Source organism: Chiloscyllium plagiosum, chromosome 33 (genome assembly GCF_004010195.1).
Source record: "Chiloscyllium plagiosum isolate BGI_BamShark_2017 chromosome 33, ASM401019v2, whole genome shotgun sequence".
Lineage (NCBI taxonomy): Eukaryota > Metazoa > Chordata > Chondrichthyes > Orectolobiformes > Hemiscylliidae > Chiloscyllium > Chiloscyllium plagiosum.
Genome location: NC_057742.1, coordinates 26,539,749 through 26,561,056, shown reverse-complemented (window position 1 = coordinate 26,561,056; position 21,308 = coordinate 26,539,749). Strand labels below are relative to the sequence as shown.

At 38.5% G+C, this 21,308-nt stretch overlaps 1 protein-coding gene across 1 annotated transcript in view; it reads right to left on the bottom strand.

Moving 5' to 3' along the window:
• Positions 1-14,171: 14,171 nt before the first annotated feature.
• The window catches only part of LOC122539960 (speckle type BTB/POZ protein), a 125,127-nt gene continuing 117,990 nt past the window's right edge, over positions 14,172-21,308 (bottom strand). Inside the window, exon 11 of the mRNA XM_043675190.1 lies at positions 14,172-16,181. Coding sequence (XP_043531125.1) covers positions 16,037-16,181 — 145 coding nt within the window. The 3' untranslated portion in view covers positions 14,172-16,036. The remainder of the gene's footprint in view (positions 16,182-21,308) is intronic.

Below are 21,308 nucleotides of genomic sequence, written 5' to 3'. Positions count from 1 at the left end.
AGGGGGTGGGAAGGGAATAAAATGAGAGACAGAGCAAGATCAAGTCAAACTATTTGAGGGTCTCATGTTTTTTGTCTTTGTGCTAAAGCTTCAAGAATATCCATCTTCAAATAGTATCTGACACACAAGTTTGCAGCAAATTCACATATCAGTGTCTAATTCAAAGTCACAGGACCACAATTTATAATACAGAAAACAAGTTGCTATTCATGGGTAAGAATTTATTTGTATCCAAGTGTCACGAACAGTTATATCTTCAATAATACCTTAGTATAGTGAACTTTGCTTTGAGCGTACAGAAAAATCATTTTGCCTCATTTTGGTATATTGTAAGCCAAAGGCATCCTGAACATTAACTACATTTTGAAACTTTGGTTCTATTTATCTTCATTGGTTATTCATGGACAGTAATAATTAGTAGTAAATTGACACTGCTCAGCTGTGTTTCTGTATTCCTGAATTAGAATTTTGATCTTATTTAAAAAGTAGGAGGCACCAGCCTGTGATTTTCTGTAGTCTGTGGATCCAGCTTACTGCTGATGAGAGCAGTTCAATAAAGATGACCAAGTATCACATTAGCATCATGATAGAGCAGAGGCTAGTTTCTTTTTTTCCCAATTGGATCTCTTTTTCAATTGGATCTCATGATAGATTTATAATAAGATAGACAACTTGACAGCATAAAAGTTATTTTTGTTTCAGAAAGTAGCATTAGAGAAAGATTTACTAGAAGGTGATCAAAATTGGGAAATAAACAAACCAAGGTACACAACACTCCAAAACGACAGGTAGAATTGAAGCAGTAGCCCTGATTGTAACCGACAACATGGGTACAATAGTGAAAAAGGATCGTCTCAAAAGATCACAGTATAGAATCAGCACAAGCGGAGACTGGAACTAACAAAGGTCAGAAACGGTGGTGACAGTAATTTATAGAAACTCTTACCAGTTATGATACCGCTGATCAAAATATTAAGTAAGAAATAATAGGAAAGTGTAACAAAGGGAATGAAGTAGTTAAAGGGTATTACAACGGCAATAAAAAATTAGAGCTTGAATCTGCACAACTAAAATTTAGGGAAGACAGTCAGGTCAATACGTGCAGAATACCTTTTGCTGCAATTTCCTAGAGTGATATGTAACCACTAGAGGTAAAGCCATATTTGACCGAGCATTATGTAATGAAACAGGGTTAATTAGCAATCTCACTAAATGATCATGAAGAAGTGATCATAACACAACTGAATTCTGTGTTAAGTTTGAGAGCAACATACAGGTCAAAATGTTAAATGCAAACAAAGCCAATTCCGTGAACGTGAGTAGAGCTGATTGGGTAAACAGAAATTTGGGTAAACAGCTTTTAATGAATAGTGAATCATTTAAAAAATGTTTCATAACATGTTCAACAAAATACATCCCATTAGCTCAGCAATAGATATCCATCTGTGGTTACTAGGGCAGATAAAGGCAGTATTAGCTTGAAAATAGAGACTTATATTATTGAAAGTGCAGTAAATTTCTGGACGTAAACAATGCTAGGTGACCAATAAATTGATTAAAAAGCAGGCAATGTAAAGCAGGCAAGATAAAAAAAAACAGTTCTTGAGAGCTTGTTATAAGTGAAATAGCTAAAGTAAATATTAGTTCTGTTGAAGTAGAGACGGGGGAATTTCCCTTGGAAAATGGTGAACAAATATTTTGCCTCTCTTCACAGTAAAAGACTGGAATTAACAATTACAAAAGGTGATACTATGAGTGACGAATTAAAATGTAATAGGCATCAGTAAAATATTACTACAACACCTTCATGGTCTGAAAGCCAAATTCCTAGGATCTGATGGCCTATATTCAAGGGAACTTAAAGAGGTAACTAAAGAGATATTGAATATATTTGTTAGAATTTCCAAATTTCCCTAGCTTGTAAAATAGCTTTAAATTATACGCTGGCAAAGGTAACACTGTTATTCAAAAAGAGAACAGGAAATTACAGACTAATATATCAAACAAAGAACTGAGGATGCTGAAACTTTGGAACAAAAACAAATGGCTGGAGAAACTCTCAGGAGGTCTGGCAGCATCTGTCGAGAGAAAAGAATGTTAATTCTTCAAGCACCCAGTGACCACTGACCAGTTAGCCTGACATTAGTTCTTAGAATAACAAACTATTTTTTAAGGTAGGTTTTAATAATCAAAGTTCATATGGCTTGAGGAAATTCCAACCACAGTGTCAAGCCAATTGAACTGGTCTTTTGCCTCTAGTCAAGCACAAAATTGGAGCTTAGATTAACTAGCACTCCTCGAATTGAAAGATGGATTGAGAATTACTGGAGGTTAGAACCTCCCACAAATAGTAGCAAGTTTCTCAAGCAAAACCTTTATCTTCTCATATTACCTGCGAATTCTTCCCGTCACCTGAATGTGGTAATGTATTTCTTTGGGGGGGGGAGAATCAGTTCTCAGCAATCCTGGTCTCTTGAACAGAAACTACGTTGGTGCTGCCAGACTAGACTTCAATTTTTCACTCATAACTACTGTCTCATCTTTTGCTATTGCTCCAGAGCAAACCTGCAGCAAAATATATACACTGGGCTGCCCAAAATGTCAGGGCCTCTCACACTACTGTGTACCTTGAGCTCAAAGGATTGCAAGCACTATGTGAGGGGCCAGTTCAGTTGCAGGAGTTACCAGCAAGATGTTATATTAAAAAGTTTCAGTTTTACTCCAATCTTTTTTTTAAGTCGAGTGTTTAATCCCTTAGCCCTCCACTCTCCAAAAGCAGTCAAACTAGTCACCGAAGCAGGGAGTTTAGTTGAGGGCCATACCTTCCAGCTTTAATATGGGTTTCAAGGTGGACTCAGTTTGTGTGTCACCATAACTTACCAAAGGAAAGACTTACACATGGTTCTTGTGTGTTTACAATCCTGATTTCCACCAATGCAGGCTGAAAATGTGATGCAACCAAGCATACAAGAAAGCATACTCTTCATTCACACACTTTGGCTGTCACACTTTTGGCTTCCTTTTGAAGTTTTGGTTTCCATTTCTAAGGTCACATTTGTATTATAGCTAGTACAGCAAAAGATCACTTGATTTGTTTCTGGGTCTTCCTGTCATAAGAGTCATAGTAAAATGGGCCTGTACTAACTGGAATTCAGAAAAACAAGCAGTGTAATTAAAATATACAAGTTTCTGAAAGTCTTGGCAGGTAGACAGAGGCTCTAGCCCCTGGCTGGAGAATCTGAAACATGGAGATATCTCAGGATAGGGGCTGATCATTTAGGTTTGTGATGAAGAGAAATTAACTCTTAAGAGTTGTGATTATTTGGAATTCTCTACCTTGGAAGGTTGCGGATGTCTGATCATTGAATGTATTTTAAGGCTGAGACAAATTTTTGATCTCTTCTCCAAACTGCATTTCATGGAATAAGTGAGCAAGTGAACCTGAGGCAGAAGAGTAGCTATGGTCATATTGAGTGAGGTAGCTTGCTATGATGATTATCTCATATTTCTTATATTAGCAACTCTCATACTGACAACTCCAGCACCCCACCAAGTAGCTTCACTTCATAGGGAAGCACAGGGAAGACCCAGAGGCTATTTGGCGATAGGAATAGAGTCACATGTATCCTAGCATATTTCAATAAAGATAGCAACCAAAAGCTTTTATTTTCTTCTTCCCATCCCAAGATAAATTGCAGTATGTATGTTACAAACAGGCTGCCATCAAGAATTGAACATCAACATTGTTTTCTAATCATTTACCTGGTGATTAAATCATAAGGATCTCCACTGGAATTTATACAGCTTGCTGGAATACAGGACCATGGATGGCAAGTGTCCCCCCACACCCTTATCTGGCTCAAGTGATCATTCATGCAACAGAATCTGCCCTACTGTAGGACGAGATCACAATTAAAGATCCATAACCTCAAATCCACATAGAAACATTTTAGAGAACAGCAATTATAACTGATTCTCACAGTTTGAAAATCCATGAAGCCAATTATAACTCTCCAATGCTCCTTGTGACTGAGAGTAGATAATTCGAGACACATTAGTCATCTGCAGTCCACATGTCTACCCACTGCATCACACTGTATATTTAGTCACTTGGTTTTTGCAAAACCCACAAAAGCTAGTTTAGATTCATGAAGTTGTAGAAGTGGCAGAATGCAACCTTCGCTTGAACTAAGGTGACTGAAATAAGTAACAATTTTGGAGAGATCATTTTCACAAAAAGAAATTGCCAGACTAGTTTACCAGTATATCTATTAGCAATTGGACCATAGGTGAAATCTTTCACATGTAAAAGCTAATTTTCCCAATATTGGGGCAAGTCCAGAACTAGGGGATCACAGTCTTAGAATAAGGGGTAAAGTCAGTCAGGAATGTGAGGAGGAAGAATTTTTTCAATTGAGCTGTGAACTTGTGGAATTCTCAACCACAGCAAGCAATTGGGCCAGTTGTTAGATATATTCAAGAGGGACTGGATGTGGTCCTTGCAGCTAAATGGATCTGGGCTATGGAGGGAAAGTGGGAGTGAGGTACTAAGAGTGCATGATCAGTCACAATCATATTGAATGGTGGTGCAGGCTCAAAGGGCTGAATGGCCACCCCTACACTTTTTTTTCCATGTTTCTACATAAATTTTCTGCCAGCACTATCAATTTGTTAGCATCATTTTATTTACTGAAAAGGCAAAAACTCTCCCCTCTGGTTTAATACATTTGTGTTTTAAGGACAAGTTGAATAACCAGGTAAAGGAAAAATGTCACTGTTTGTCTAAATGGTTATAAATTAAGAACTTTAGCCCAAACTCAAACATAGGCAGTAAAAACCATATTGGTTAAGGAACTGTGTCCAATTTCTTGAGAACACTGAAGTGAGGGGTGTAAAATAATAGTTATTCATAACTTTTGGATTCCTCAGACTAAAAAAAAATCAAAGTCGGTTTGAAGATGCCAAAGTAGTGATAAACTTCATTGGTCCTTCCCTTTAGACTACATAATGTACAAAAATAGTGTTGTTTAAATTATACATGATTATATATTATACCTATACATTAAGGCTTTCCATAAGCCTCTCACTGAGCTGATACAAACATCTTTACTCAAGTACTCGGTGCAGTGGCAGATGTCTATGGTAGTTAAGAGGCACACCCAAGCTTGATGGTACAATAGAGATATGCAGTGAAAATAACTGATCTTCTAGTCTTTTTTGTAATGTTAATTGAGTGCATTATTTAAATTGCTTTCAGCAACAAAACATGTAATGATCATTCACCAACATGGTTTTAATTTAGACAATTGTCACTAAAATGCACAGGCAATAATGGTTAGGTAGTCCTTTTCATCTGACCTGAAAATGAATCAGATTGCAAGATAACACCAGAATCTAGATGCATATCCTGTAAAACTCATACTTGCCCTCAGTCAAAAAGGATTTGTTCTCATCACATTGGTTAGAATATTGACTGTGATGCATTAGATTAAACAACGATAAGACTATGGAAAGATGACAAAACTTTTGATTGGCTGAGAACTAGTGTAAAATTCACACAGTTCGCACTTAGTCTGATCAGAGCTGTTACTGTGAAACAAGAGATTCACAGACATGAACAGAAAATCAAAAAGTATTAAAAATTCATACCTATACTGTAATAGCAGACATGAAAAGGGTATGCATGCATTTAATTCACACAGCATTTCTACGTGAGGAGTCCACTCACTCATTAAAACAGTCAACTCCTTTAGAATCATGTGGAAATCTAATCCTGACCGGCAAGTCATGACCTTGCCCTAACTGGTAAACTGCCAACACTCATGTTATTGAGAGCTGCACTGAATGAAGTTAGATTTGTCAGTGGACAAGTATGAATAAAACTCGAGTCTGCATTGACTTCAAATTACACTTTCCTCAGTGACATATGCTCTGCAGAGTTTTGTTATAGAGTTCTCCTTATGAGCCCAGACTATGGAATTTGGGAAGCTCTAATTGAGCAATAATTTTAGGAGGTATCTTATTTTGATATAAATACATTAATGGTTTAAACAATATCTCCTGCACTCCTTGAGGTTTAACAGAAATTCCTTCAACAGGATTTTTTCTTCGATCTGAGCACTACATTTGCAGTCAACTCTGAACAAAATATTAAAACCTTTATGAAGCTCAAAAGCCAGGGTAGATTTTTGTCTCAGTTCCCCCTTTTCCAGACGCTATTCCAAAGAACATAAAATCAGCGGCTGTGATGTGCCACTTCCAGAGACGCAAGATCCCACAATATTTAAGAGGTCATCTACTATTTCAAAGCTTGAGGGCCAAACTGTAACATTTGAATAGAAAATGGATGTGCACAAAACATTTCTTTACACCTGTGAAGTCATTTTTAAAAAACGTTGTGAAGTTTTCAGCAGATTATCAATAGTCATAACAGAATATATTTTCCTAAAATTTCCAGCCTTGGTTGTCTTCAGCAGGTTCCAAATGTGGGGTACTTCAATGTTCTTTTCATAGTTCCTCCTTTTGTTTAAATACTGTTCCTCAGTGATAAACTATAATTGTCTGGCCTGTTTCCACAATTAGGCCAATGACGTTCCACTACAAATGTCAATTCCACGATCACAGCTCATAATTTCAAAGTTTGTCTGAACATCCTCCAATTGAATATTAAGCTGACAAGGTTCTTATTCAACCCCTGACGATAACTAAGTGCTACCCTAAGTATTAATCTTCATCCTGGTTAAGTCAGTCTGAAACCATGAAATTTGCAAATGCTATATTTCAATCAAAACTTCTAAGCCCGTATCTGCCAATCAGAATTTACATGTCGCGACTTCATTAGCTCACATCCTTATGAATTTCAGTGATGTAGATTCTTTTAACTGTACTGTTGTTGCCCAAAACTGTCTTCTCCAATGCACTGTTTATACTAAACCTATGCAACACCCTGCTCAAAGTACATTTCTATTAAAAATCTGTCCCAAACTTATGCCATGCTGTTCCCACTGATCAATCACTTCAGAACTCTCACTGCTTTCCTAACCTACAATAACAAATCCAAAATCAACAACTTCTTGCAGGCCTGCCCGTATACTTCTATTCTTATAAGTTTGAACTTTCATTCACCATTGCTTGTCAGACTGCCTCAGGAGTCAGTGCTGGACCCATTATTGTTTGTTATCTAGATTAACGATTTGGATGAGAGTGTACAAGGCATGATTAGTAAGTTTTCAGATGACACTAAAATAGGTGGCACCATGGACAATGAGGAAGGTTATCAGAAAATGCAGTAGGACATCAGCTGGGGAAGTGGGCCGATAAATGGCAAAAGCAGCTTAATATAGCTAAGTGTGAGGTCTTGCATTTTGGAAAGTCAAATCAAGGTAGGAGTCTCAGTGAATGGAAGGGCCTTAAAGAGTGTAGTGGAACAGATGGACCTTGGAGTTCAGCTACACAGTTCTCGGAAAGCAGAGTCCCAGGTAGACAGGACAGTGAAGACCGCTTTTGGCACACTGACCTTTATCAGTCAGGATACTGAGTATGGAGGTTGGGAGGTTATGTTGCAGTTGTACAGGACATTCCTGAGGCTGCACTTGAGCTATTTGTTTTGGTCAACTTGCTTTACAATGGATGGTATTAAACTGGAATAAGTGCAGAAGATATTGCCAGCACTCAACAGTGCGTTAATAGAGAGAGGGTGGACTAGCTAGGACTTTTTCTTTCGAGAATACGAGACTGGGTGGGTGGGGCGTGGAAGGTGGGGGAAGAGAAGAATCTTATAGAAGAGCATAAAATCATGAGGGGCATGGATAGAGTGAATGCACTGTCTTTTGTCCGGGGGTGGTAAGCATATAGAATGAGCTTCCAATAAAGTGGTTGAGGCAGGTCCGTTAACATTTAAAAAGGCATTTGTACAAATACATAGATAGGAAAAGTTGAGAGGGATATTGCCAGAGTGCAGGGAAATGAGATTAGCATGGATGGGCACCTTGGTTGTTATGGCCAAATGGCCTGTCTCTGTGCTGTAGGACTCTATGACCGACAGTAATGGCAAAGCTTGGAGTGACCCTGGTCAGAAACTATGTAGATCCTTCTTCAAGCCACTGTACCTTACTTTTTTCACTGGTCATCGTTAAAAGCTTGTACAAGGCTTTTTTTTCCCCCTTTGAACCATACTTTGGCATCTCATCTGTAAGATCTGCAAGTGCATGGCATCCATTTCTTCCACAAAACTTCATAAGAAATTTTATTTTAAAGCTTTTTTAAAATAGTTGTTGCCTGTTCCAGTATACATTCATCTAATTTGTCTACATTAAAACCCATTGTTTCCTAACAACACTTCATTGGTCCAGTACTGTAAACATTTCAGTGGTCACCCAACTAAGTGGTAATTAGCATTCAAAACTTTTCCTTCTTAGAATAGAATAGAATGTCTTTAGATTAGATTAGATTCCCTACAGTATGGAAACAGGCCCTTTGGCCCAACAAGTCCACACTGACCCGCTGAACAGCAACCCACCCCGACCCATTCCACTACACCTGACACTATGGGCAATTTAGCATGGCCAATTCACATGACCTGCACATCTTTGGATTGTGGGAGGAAACCCACGCAGACACCGGGAGAATATGCAAACTCCACACAGACAGTCGCTCAAGGCGGGAATCAAACCCGGGTCCCTGGTGCTGAGGGGCAGCAGTACTAATCACTGAACCACCATGCCATATAAACGCATTTGGCAGAAATCATAGAACAGATCAATAGTGGAGAGGTGGGACTGGAACTTCTGACGTGTCATCCATAAAATCTACTACAAAACCTTCATAACACTTCATGCTCAATCAATGCATTTGATTGGGCAATATAAGGTGTTTAAATTGTGATTTCAACTCAATCCAAATAGAAGATAAAAACAAAATCTGAAACAATCAGCAAACCACTTCTAAAATAAAATAGAATAGCCATAACATTATATTAGTTCAGAGTTATTTACAAGCAGCTATTAATTGTGTGTAAAAACACAGAACAGTCTTTGTTACTGGTTTTTGATGGCCGTGCAAACTTTCATCCAGAAGTTGGCTAGAGATCAAAAACATCTAGTTGACCTTTTTCTTCATTAGTCCCATGGACTTAAAACTTCACCTGCTCTCAGGTAGAGAAGCTAATCCTTTAAAATTTACTTGGTCTGTGAGTGCAGCAGTTCATCATCTCCTGTCCAAGGAACTTGGATAAGCAAATTGTTTTCCATGAAGTTAATGGCAGGCACTTCCCATGGAACGTACAGCTTGTTCACATAAATTAATAGTTATATTTCACTAGGACTTCCAATGCTCATAAATGGACTTTTCTGATCCATAGAAGTCTTTCAAACACCTTTGGAGCATCTTCCTGAAGCTTTAACTATATTTTAAATCAAATTAGAAAGCAATATCCCCTGATGAGCTAATGTAACAATATTATGCATTGGATTTTGTATGACAAAGATACTAATTGAGAAAATGTACTCTGTATGACAGTATATCACAGCATCCTTCATAAAGTGTCTACTTAAGTGGGCTAAAATTCAGCTTCTAGGAATATATATGAAAGTTATTTCTTTCAAAAGCACAGATTCTGAAAGAGCCAAATTGCTCCCAAACATGTATACTATCAATTCTAACATATTTCATTTTAAGAAAGGATCTGTGTATTAGATTTGCACTCACAGTCAAGACAGCATCTACAATAGCAAACACATGACTAGAATGTCTGTAGATGTTCAGTTTCTCAGATTAACTTCAGGAAATCAATAGAAACCTCAAAATTGATAAGCATTTTCTAACTCCAATCATCTGTCATAGTTAGAACAACCTAAAAGATGTTTCACAGAAACACAAAACTCCATTGCAAGAGTTAGTCATCGCTAAGTTTACAGCCTCTGACCTACTCTTAACCAAAGAATTGGTATGCTGTTTCTGACAATGATTAATTCCAGGTTGATGGTTGGAGACTCAGCAACAATACTGCTTCATGACATTTTAAAAAATGGTTAGATTCCCTCATTTCAGATTGTCACTGCCTGACACGTGTTGGTGTTATTTGCTGCTGATTAGGTAAAGTCCTACAGCCAACCAGGTTTGGCTACATGTTATAATGAATCACTTCAGGATCAGAGGAACTGTTAATTGTATTGAACATCAATGGTTGAAGAGATAGCCCAGGAACTATTGAATGATGTCCCGGGGCTGAAATGGTTTATCTCCAGCAACCATCACTCTTCGTTGCATTCCACCAATCTATTAAAAGGCTTTCAGCTGATTCTGACTTCGAAGGATTCCTTGAGAATAAACACTTCCTTGACGCCAACAGCAGTCAATAGACAGACAATAGGTGCAGGAGTAGGCCATTCTGCCCTTCGAGCCTGCACCACTATTCAATATGATCATGGCTGATCATCCTTAATCAGTATCCTGTTCCTGCCTTATCTCCATAACCCTTGATTCCACAATCCTTGAGAGCTCTATCCAACTCTTTCTTAATTGAATCCAGAGACTGGGCCTCCATTGCCCTCTGGGGCACAGCATTCCACACAGCCACCACTCTCTGGATGAAGAAGTTTCTCCTCATCTCTGTCACCAGAACTGCACACAGTACTCTAGGTGTGGTCTCACCAGGGCCCTGTACAGCTGCAGAAGAACCTCTTTGCTTCTATACTCAATCCCTCTTGTTATGAAGGCCAGCATGCCAGTAGCCTACTTCACTACCTGCTGTACCTGCATGCTTACCTTCATTGATTGGTGTACAAGAACACCCAGATCTCTCTGTACTGTCCCTTTACCTAAATTGATTCCACTTAGGTAGTAATCTGTCTTCCTGTTCTTGCCACCAAAGTGGATAACCATACATTTATCCACATTAAACTGCATCTTCCATGCATCTGACCACTCACCTAACTTGTCCAGGTCACCCTGTAATCTCCTAACATCCTCATCACATTTCACTTTGCCACCCAGCTTAGTCAGTCACAGCTCACCTCTGAAGACCTAGTTTGGACCAAGGCTGCAACTCATCAGGCCTAAGTGCCCCTTGCAGAACCAAACTAAGCAGGTTGCTAGCAGATAAGTACCCTGTTAGCCAGTCAACAACATCTTTGTATCATGCTAGAATCATAGAATCCTGACATTGCGCAAAGTCTCTATTCAGCCCAAAGAGTCTGCTTTGACCTTCCAAAGAGCATCCCACCCAGATGCAGACCCCTACCTTATCCCTGTGGGACATTAGGTGGGTTGGCAATGTTGAGTTGTCCCTAACTGCACCTCTCTGGACTGTGGGAGGAAATCAGAGCACCCAACGGAAACCCTCATAGACATGGGGAGAACATGCAAACTTCACACAGTCACTGAGGCTGGAATTGAACCTGGGTGCCTGACACTGTGAAGCAGCCGCGCTAACCACCAAGCAACCATGTTTGCTGGGGTAATTGGCTGGCTTAGACTAGTTCATTTTTTAAAATTATGGACAGAACATAAGATGAGATGTGCTGGTACAGCAGCTCTAGCATGGGTGACAGGTTACTTTAGAATGCAAGTTTTATTGGTCCAAAGTCTTTGTAGCAGAGTGTCTTCAGCTGTTTCTTGCTACCACGTGCAGTGTATCAAATTAGCTAAAGAGTGGCACTGGAGACTTCATAGGGAGACCTAAAATGATTCAACTGAAAGACTACAGTTTAGCATTTTCTAACAGTACACTCCAGTGTCAGCTTGGAAAGTGAACCCAAACTGTGTCTCTCAAATAGAAATGCAATTGCTGGACAGGAACTGAACATTTTTAAACATACTTATAACTAATACAAATCAGAGGAAGTTGTGATCTGAAAGGTGACCTTTAAAGGTACACGAGATATTAGATGACAAACCAATAAAACTAAACCATACTATAACGGTAGAAAATAGAATAATTTGCAGTCATTTTAGAATAAAGCACTAGGCACATAAATGAAAAGAAAATTTAATATTTGACAATGGTTAATATACTAAATTAGATTACTTAGTGTGGAAACAGGCCTTTCGGCCCAACAAGTCCACACCGACCCGCCGAAGCGCAACCCACCCAGACCCATTCCCCTACATTTACCCCTTCACCAAACACTACGAGCAATTTAACTTGGCCAATTCACCTTCCCTGCACATTTTTGGACTGTGGGAGGAAACCGGAGCACCCGGAGGAAACCCACGCAGACACGGGGAGAACGTGCAAACTCCACACAGAGAGTGGCCTGAGGCGGGAACTGAACCTGGGTCTCTAGCGCTGCGAGGCAGCAGTGCTAACCACTGTGCCACTGTGCCGCCCACCTTGACTTCCCTGACTTCCAAAGTAAGCAAGCAAATCAGGGATTTTATTCTGAATTGTTTATCTTCACTTCATTATATTGCCAACTGATTGAAAAGGCATATTGGCAACTCAACCTCAGTTCACAAAATTGCTTGAGCAATTTGATTGCCTGGTTTCTGTTGATGACAGGCTCAGGATTCATATCTTTAAAAGGAATTGAGAAATTTCTTTGAATGGTATCCCAATTCCTCTTTCTTTTTCCCCATTTATACTTACTGAAATGATTGCTTTCAGTTCATTCATGTTTATTTAATTGGATAAGGTGATTTGCAACTGGGTCAGTAAACTTGCTATCACTAATTTCTGGACAAAGATGCCAATGTCTCAAGGCTTCACACTCAAGATAATTTGAAATGGGTGATTCGTAGGATGGAAACTAAATACACATACTTCAATTAAATAGATAGTAATAGTCAACATATAAAAAGTGTAGATGAATTAGGAAAGCTAAATTATTCATAGCTGTTAACCAACAGTGCATCTGATTTATCTCTCCATATTCAGCTAATTCTCCACAGTTCATCAATACCACCAAGTTGAATTGCTATGTCAAGTATCTTCTACATCAAATGTGAAATCCATAGTATAGAAATATAATCTTTGTAATCCCTTTTTAATAATCTCTAATGGTAACACTTCTCTTTAAAATATTAGTTAAGAAATTATGACGTAGGTGGACACACATGGAATCACAATCTTAAGTGTTTCATGAAGGAACAACCCTGCTCGCCATTAATACAGCACAGAATTCAGCTTGACATTTAAGCTGTGCGATAAAGCTTAACATCACATTTTTAAAGCTAACCATGTGCTGTCCCTGGATTTGCACTTTGACTCCTTTGAAAGTAATTTGATAGGTTTACCTTTCAGCAGGTCCTGGGCTCAATGCCGGTTTCAAAATTATACACTCACAGCTTTGATTGAATTTCTTGAACGTCTTCTTTAGGTTTACTGAAAGAGCAAATGCATCTCCATCCTCTGACTTTTGATGTTAAGTCTTGGGATATCAAATCAAGTTATAACTTTTCAAATGTTTACATGTAAAATATGCAGAGTTATGTTAAAGTTTAATTATGGTTTACAATGCTCTTTGCAAGAGTTTTATCATTGCAAATAGTTTAAGAAAATATAGAATTACTACCAATATAAACTTACGAGGAAGTTGAGTGTCAATAAATTAGCAAACGGTACACATTATGTGGTCAAGTAATGCCTCCCAGCCCAAAAGGAAATTACTAATATCTAATTTGCTACACCAGGCATTTTGAGTATTATACAATTACATACAAAGTTTCTTTAAAATCTACTAGAACTGAAAACTACTTGGCGCTGTAAATATTCAGCTTACCCAAGTTAGAAATTTTAGGTTTCTTGCTTTCATCAATATCCATGAAATGATCACTAAAAGAACCATATCTATCTTTATTTTTCTAGATCTACACCAATTGCCTTTGTTATATTTAGCTTTATCAGTTTAATTGAGATCATTTTAAAAAAATTTGACAAGACTTTTCATGTTCTGGTTTTGTCTATTAAGTGGGCACTGGAAGGATTTTCAACTTTTAACCATCCTAATAAAAATGTCCAGGCTGAAAGAGACCAATTTCATCCAGCACTCATGTTCAAGTATTGCATGAGATGTAGCGTATGTCTGAAAAGCTTTAGATAGCATTGCATTACAAATACAAAAATATTCAAAAGCAAATTTGGAGAGCTCTATCAAGTAACAGAGCATCAAAGGTGGGAGTGTTTGAAGAAGCAGTGTAGTATGATGGAATGAATAAGCTGGTAGATAAAAGGATAAATATATAGGTGACATACTTTAATATATCAACCTATCAACAAATCATTTTGCTATGTTCACATGAGCAACAAAAGCAGACCATACAGTTTATAGTTTCAGGAATGTAAAGCTATGCTGCCATCAGCTGTGATGTACAGAGTACAGCTTTGACTTAAAATAAAGTGCCACAATGCAAACTCAACCACAACTTTTCAGTCCGACTTTTCTTAGACTGCACCATCTTACTTTGGAGAGGGAACAAAAGGGAGCAAAACAATAGCACGAGGAGGATACAGGCCTGTTCAACCCCTGTTTAAAAACAGAAAATAAACCTAGAATTTTAAATTTTTGATAGCACAGCCAGAAACTATGCCCAAGTTTCAGAATTAAAAATAAGGGTTGCAAGGATTGTTTGCAGCATCCATTCTCATTCAAAACATTTGTAAAATTCAGATTTCAACCTTGGTAACAGGACAACGCAAGAGTTCACTTTAATCATAAATCTCAAAAGGAGATCAGTCTTTTCATATAAGTGAGATTTCCTCAAAGCATAACACAACAAACACTATTGAATCAAATCAAAATAGCAGACTTTGCTCCAATAAATAAGTTTGGAAAAAAATTCAATATAAATTCTGTTAAGTGACTGACTCTTCAAAAATAATTTCTGCACAAAATTTATTCACTAAACAAAAGCTAAATTTGCTGTCAAAACCATACAATTAATCAATATATCACAATATATTTTCTGGGGAAAAGGATTTCCTCTGAAGAGGAAATACAGAAAAGGCATTTCAATACAAAATAGTATTTTACTTATAATTTCCAAAGAAAAATTTGGGACTTAACCATTTCAAATTATGTTTCCCCACTTCAGAAAAGCAATGAATCAAAGGAAGTAATGCAACCTGGGAACAAGTTGCTACAAATTAACCCTTTCTTTCTCGGGTAGAAATAGTTGAATGTGTTTGACAAAAGCTTGAATTCAACAGCTGAAGTAGGACTGTTTTTTTTTATCCCCCCCAGTGAACAAGAAAACATGATCATCAATTCTCGTTCCGTTTGTTAACCCAACCAAGAAAAATGCCCAATACATTTTTCATACATTCTACACATGAAACTTCAGCTATCATCTGAAAACACATTTACAAAGCCATAGCTCTTATGTATCTAAACATAGTTCAGCTTAGAATGCTAGGAGCACAAGGGTAAAGTCTAAACTGAATGGTTTCTTTCCATGCTTTTAAAATTTGACCCAAATTTGTGTGGATTCATTTTTTCCATGTAAATTTTTTTATTATAATGATATTACAAGTGCTACTTAAACAGTTCTCTTTTGACTGCTGTTGCAAACTTTGGGTCAGATGCGGCTAACGACATTAACGTACTTGCATTTTCAGTGGAGGGACAAAAGAAGTCCATTGGCATCTACCGCATCCACAGCCTGAGTATTTCTCTCCTCCTCCATTTAGAGGTTGTCCATTTGACTCTAGATGCCCCTATCCATTTTCTTGTGCTGACAGAAGCTGGCTTCAAGTTCACGAAATGAAGTAGATGAAGTAGTGCAAGTTAAACGGCTACCTTTTTCTTTCCCCCCCAACTCCCACCCACATAATGAAAGCTTCTGAGCCAACATCTAAAAACATCTGTTAAAAAACAGCGGGAATCCGTTCAGCCAGGTCTAGGGGGCACAAGACAATGCAGCAAAAGTTTGTGGTTTGTTTTTCCCTCCAAAGTGCTTAGTGCAGAAGGGTCATTAGCACACCAAGCACGGTCGTTCCCATGGCGGGAAGCGCGTCAGAAAGCTTCATACATTGCATTGTGCAACATTGTGATCGGGTCAGTGCTGTAAAAATGATGCGCTCCATTTTCTAAATGTCACTTTAGGACTGCTTGAGCCGTTTGCGGGGAGGACCAAGGAAAGGGCATTGAGCTGATGCTAGTGATCGGTAAGCTTCAGCCACCAGATGAGGGTGGGACAAAACCATAGATTTCCAGCCAGATGTTTCCATTACGTCAGATGCATGGCTATAAAGATGAAAGAAAAATAAGCAAATTATAAGAGGTCAATGTAGTAAAGGCCATTGTAAAGACAAGATATCCTTTTTTCAGTACTTTGCTCTAACTTAAACTGTCGGTTTCTCTCCCCCATATGCCCAAAATAATTCATACATTTGCATGATGAATTTCAAAGAATCATAATTGTTTTAACAAAATGCCATTTGTCAACTACAGAACTGGACAATACATTCAAAATAAAACCACTTGACTTTACTAATTTGCCAATATCCTATTATGTCCAAGTGGAAAAGAAAAAGAACACAAACATAATACATAACAAAAGTGCCTATCATTTTATATATGCAACTTTAAAAGATAATAAGCATTAACGGGTTGCAAACAGCAGCTTATGTCCATCGGATTGCTATGCAGAATACCTTAATTTCACCTAAATGATGTTAACAAGAGCTCGTAAGCGCTTCTGGCAATTATAGTAATTTATTTGTATGTGACAATAAACATTCACTCATTCATATCTTCTAAGCAGATGAAAAAGCCCCTTTACATCTGATAATTTTTAACCATTACAGACTTAAAATAGAAGACAAACAGTTTAATGATAAGTTTGCGTATCTCAATCACAGAATGGTACAATAGAGGAGGCAACAATTCTGTCTGTTGTGTCCGTGCCCAAATCTCCGCGCTCTCTGCTAGTTCCACTTGCCCAGCACTTCCCTATAAGCCTACCAATTTTTTTTCAGATAGACATCCATTTCCTTTTTGAAAACCAAAACTGAAATCCATTCACCACAAGCTCTCACAGTGCATTCCAGATCACAATTATACGCTGCAAAAAAAAAGCTTCTCTTGTTGCTTTTGGTTCATTTATTCTTTAAATAGCTGTCCTCTGAAAAATGAAAAACATCTATAGTGCCAGACCACACAAGATTTTTAACATGATTGATAAATCTCCTCTCAACCATCTTTTCTCAAAGGAGAATAGCCCTTCTACAATCTATTCATACAACTAAACTCTCTCATCCCTGAAAACATTGAGCAAATATCTTGATCTCCTCCAATGGCTTCACAGCCTTTCTAAAGTACGGTGCTCAAAATTGGAATATAAACATGCTTAAGGCAGAAATAAAGTGTCTTATAAATGCTCACCATAATTTCCTTGTTAACCCAAGTCTTACAATACAATGATCACTGACCCCAAAATGTTCTCGTCAACACCTGACCTAATTTACGTCTCATCTGCCAGAAGATCCAGCAATGCATCTTTCCTTCTGGGGTCAGAAATATACTGATCAAAAATTCCCCAGAATACATTTCAAACGCTTCTACCCATACGGCCTTTATACTATTACTATTCTAGTCTACATTACATATAAAAATACGTTATAAATATTATGCATTTACACTAGTCTAATTTCCTTGCAAATTTGTTCCTTTCCATAATTTACCCAAAGAATACACTTACTTAAGTAATGGTGCCTCTTTTTATTTTAAAGATGTAACCAAATAGAATTTACTCTGGATTCTTCCAGGTCAGCCATTTTCAACAGGGGCCCATCATGTCCTATTCCCTTTTTGCTATCTGCATCTGCTGCTCAAAAGTATTATTTGTCACGTCTTGGACATTTACATTATGAGCAACACATTGCTAATTTATGCTTGATTGCATTCCCTTACCCTAACATCTATTACTTTAGTTGTATTGGACCCTTCCAATTCTTTGTGCGCCTTCATTTTCCTCTTGAAATGTTACATCCTGGCACCTAGTTCTCTGGCAAGTTATTTTAAACTCGTCCTAATTGTGCTAATGAGAAAAATGGATCCAGTTCTGTTCAGTTGTTTCATGCTCTACAGGTCCAAACTACTTCAAAAGTCATCTTAATATTGCAAGAACTAATGCCTTCCTTTCTTAATTCAAAAATACACCTATCCCTTCCAAATCCTGTACTTATATGCATTCAGCATGAGGTTATCCAAAATGTTAGTACGTCTACTCTTTAACATTTCATTCTAATAAAATTAGACCCAGGATATCAAGTTGATTTACCTCCAAATACTGAACACAGTTACATTTTTAAAATAACATGTAATACCAACTTAATCATTTATCAATTTAACCTCACTTTATAACAGATCAATTTAAATTAAATAAAGCTCAACATGAGTACACACACCGCAAGTGACTACTCCACCTGAAATCTCACTTCAATACTTTTATTCTCATACAGTTCAGATTGTCAGTGCAAAGCCACTCCCACTCCAACCCAATCCAATCCCAGGCATCTTTGTTGTCGTTCTGCTCATGGGTCTCTCCTTTTGTGCTGCTCTTCTCCACTTATGGGCTTCTTTATACAACACTGCCTCCTGCTCCGTTGCCTTTCCTTTGAACTCAAATTTCAGCTGCCTGGAGTCAGGCTCCACTTACATGTTTCCTCACATCAGTCTACCACTCAACATCCTTCATGGAGTCTCAGTAATGCCCCACGAATGATAACATTATTCATTCTCCGACACCAGAAGTGAGGTCATGAATCAATAAATTGAAATACAACATAAAGAAGCATTTCTATCTCAACCTCAAATTAAATGTTTTAATAAGAGTCCACACAATCTGCTTTTAAAATAACAGAATGAATTAAAAATTTGAATAAAGAGTAAACAATGATGGAAGACAAATATACTCCAGCATACTAAAAGGCTTACAAAAATGAAAAATGTTGTTATCTTTAATTTTTCTTTCACCAAAATTCAGTGGAATCTTCAATAGGCTGTTATTAAATTAAGTTTGACTTTTAGAAGAGGACACAAACATTCCAAACTGTCTAATTTGAATTAAATATCATGCCACATTAACATGGGAACTCAGTGAATTAACACAATTATCATTAGTGAAATTATTAAATTCACAGGAGGCATCAATTTGATTCAGTAGTTTCCACTTGAAGAGAGGGCTCTCTTGTGGTAGAGATAGAGTCCCTACCCCTCAACTGGGAGGCCCAGGTTCCAGTCCCAGCTGCTCCAGGGGTGTGTCATAACATCTGAACAGGTCAACTAAAAAAATAGCTCAAGTTTAAAAAAAAGCATATTTCTTTAAATTCCATTCTAGTTAGAAGACAACTCCAGCAATTGAGCAGAAAGTCTAGGTTGTGTTGTTGGACATGACATTAAACCCAGCCTCAACTTGCTACATTAGAGATTCAGGTTTATACTGAAAGTCCCAAAGCATTTTCCCCTCAAGACTATCAAATAATTAACCAGCCATTCATCTCATAACTATGTGGTATTTTGCACTGTTGTTAAATGGCTGCCACATTTCTCCTTAATTGCCAATTTATTTAATGAGAATACTTTAGACATGTGTGAAAGACATGATCAGATGTTGTATGTGTAATTGTACACTTCTCACTGGAATGCTTGTGGCCCAACCTGGTTTCACCGATATTGAAACCTATTGCATAGCAAGCTAGGGAAATGATTGCTGGGTCACGTGCTGATATATTTGCATCATCGATCATTACAGGTGAGGTGCCTTAAATGAGCATTGGCTAACATGGCGCCACTATTCAAGGAAGGTGGTAAAGAAAAGCCAGGCAACTATAGATCGGTGAGCCTGACATCAGTGGTGGCCAAATTGTTGGGAGGGAATCCTGAGGGACAAGATTTACAAGTATTTGTAAAGGCAAGGGCTGATTAGGGATAGTCAACATGGCTTTGTGCGTGCAAAATCATGTCTCACTATCTTGATTGTTATTTCTCGGAAAAAACTCAGAGGATTGATGAGGGCAGAGCGGTGGACGTGATCTATATGGACTTCAGCAATGCATTCAACAAGGTTCCTTATGGTGGCCTGGTTAGCAAGGTTAAATCACAGGGAATTCAGGAGAACGAGCCATTTGGATACAGAACTGGCTCGAAGATAAAAGAGAGGGTGATGGAGGGTTGCCTTTCAGACTGAAGGCCTGTGACCAGTGGTATGCCACAAGGTTCGGTGCTGGGTTCACTGTTTTTTGTCATTTATGTAAATGATTTAGATGTGAACATAGGAGGTATAGTTACTAAGTTTGCAGATGACACCAAAATCGGAGATGCTGTGGACAGCGAAGGTTACCTCAGAATACAACAAGATTTTGAGCAGATGGGCCAATGGGCTGAGGAGTAATTTAGATATATGTGAGGTGCTGCATTTTGAAAAGGCAAATCAGAAAAGGACTTACACACAATGGTAAAGTACTGGGGAGTGTTGCTGAATAAAGAGACCTTGAAATACAGGTGCATAGTTCCTCAAATGTTGCAGGCAGATAGGATAGTGAAGACGACATTTGGTATGCTTTCCTTTATTGGTCAGACTATAGAGTTAGGAGGTCATGCTGCGGCTGTACAGGACACTGGTTAGAGAACTGTTGGAATGTTGTTTGCAATTCTGGTCTCTATCTAAAGGATGTTGTGAAACTTGGAAGGGTTCAGCCAAGATTTACAAGGATGTTGCCAAGGTTGGAGGATTTAAGCTATAGGGAGAGGCTGAATAGGCTAGGGCTGTTTTCCCTGGAGCATTGGAGGCTAAGGGGTGACCTTAGAGGTTTATAAAATCATGAGTGGCATGGATAGGGTAAATAGACAAGGAGAAAGTGAGGTCTGCAGATGCTGGAGATCAAAGTTGAAACTTTATTGCTGGAACAGCACAGCAGGTCAGGCAGCATCCAGGGAACAGGAGATTCGACTATTCGGGCACAGGCCCTTCTTCAGGAATGAGCAGAGAGTGTTCAGCAGGAGAAGATAAAAGGTAGGGAGGAGGGACTTGGAGGAGGGGCGTTGGAAATGTGATAGGTGGAAAGAGGTCAAGGTGAGGGTGATAGGTCGGAGTAGGATGGAGGCGGAGAGGTCAAGAAAAAGACTGCAGGTCAGGAAGGCGGTGCCGGACTAATGGGGACAGGACCGTGTCGAGGTATGCCGAGATGAGTTCGGTTGGGCAGGAGCAGGCTGAGACAACCAACCCAACCACCCTGTAGCACAGCATTTCAAATCCCCCTCCCACTCCACCGAGGATATGCAGGTCATTGGACTCATCCACCGCCAAACCACAACAACCCGACGGTCGAAGGAGGAGCGTCTTATCTTCCGACTGGGAACACTCCAACC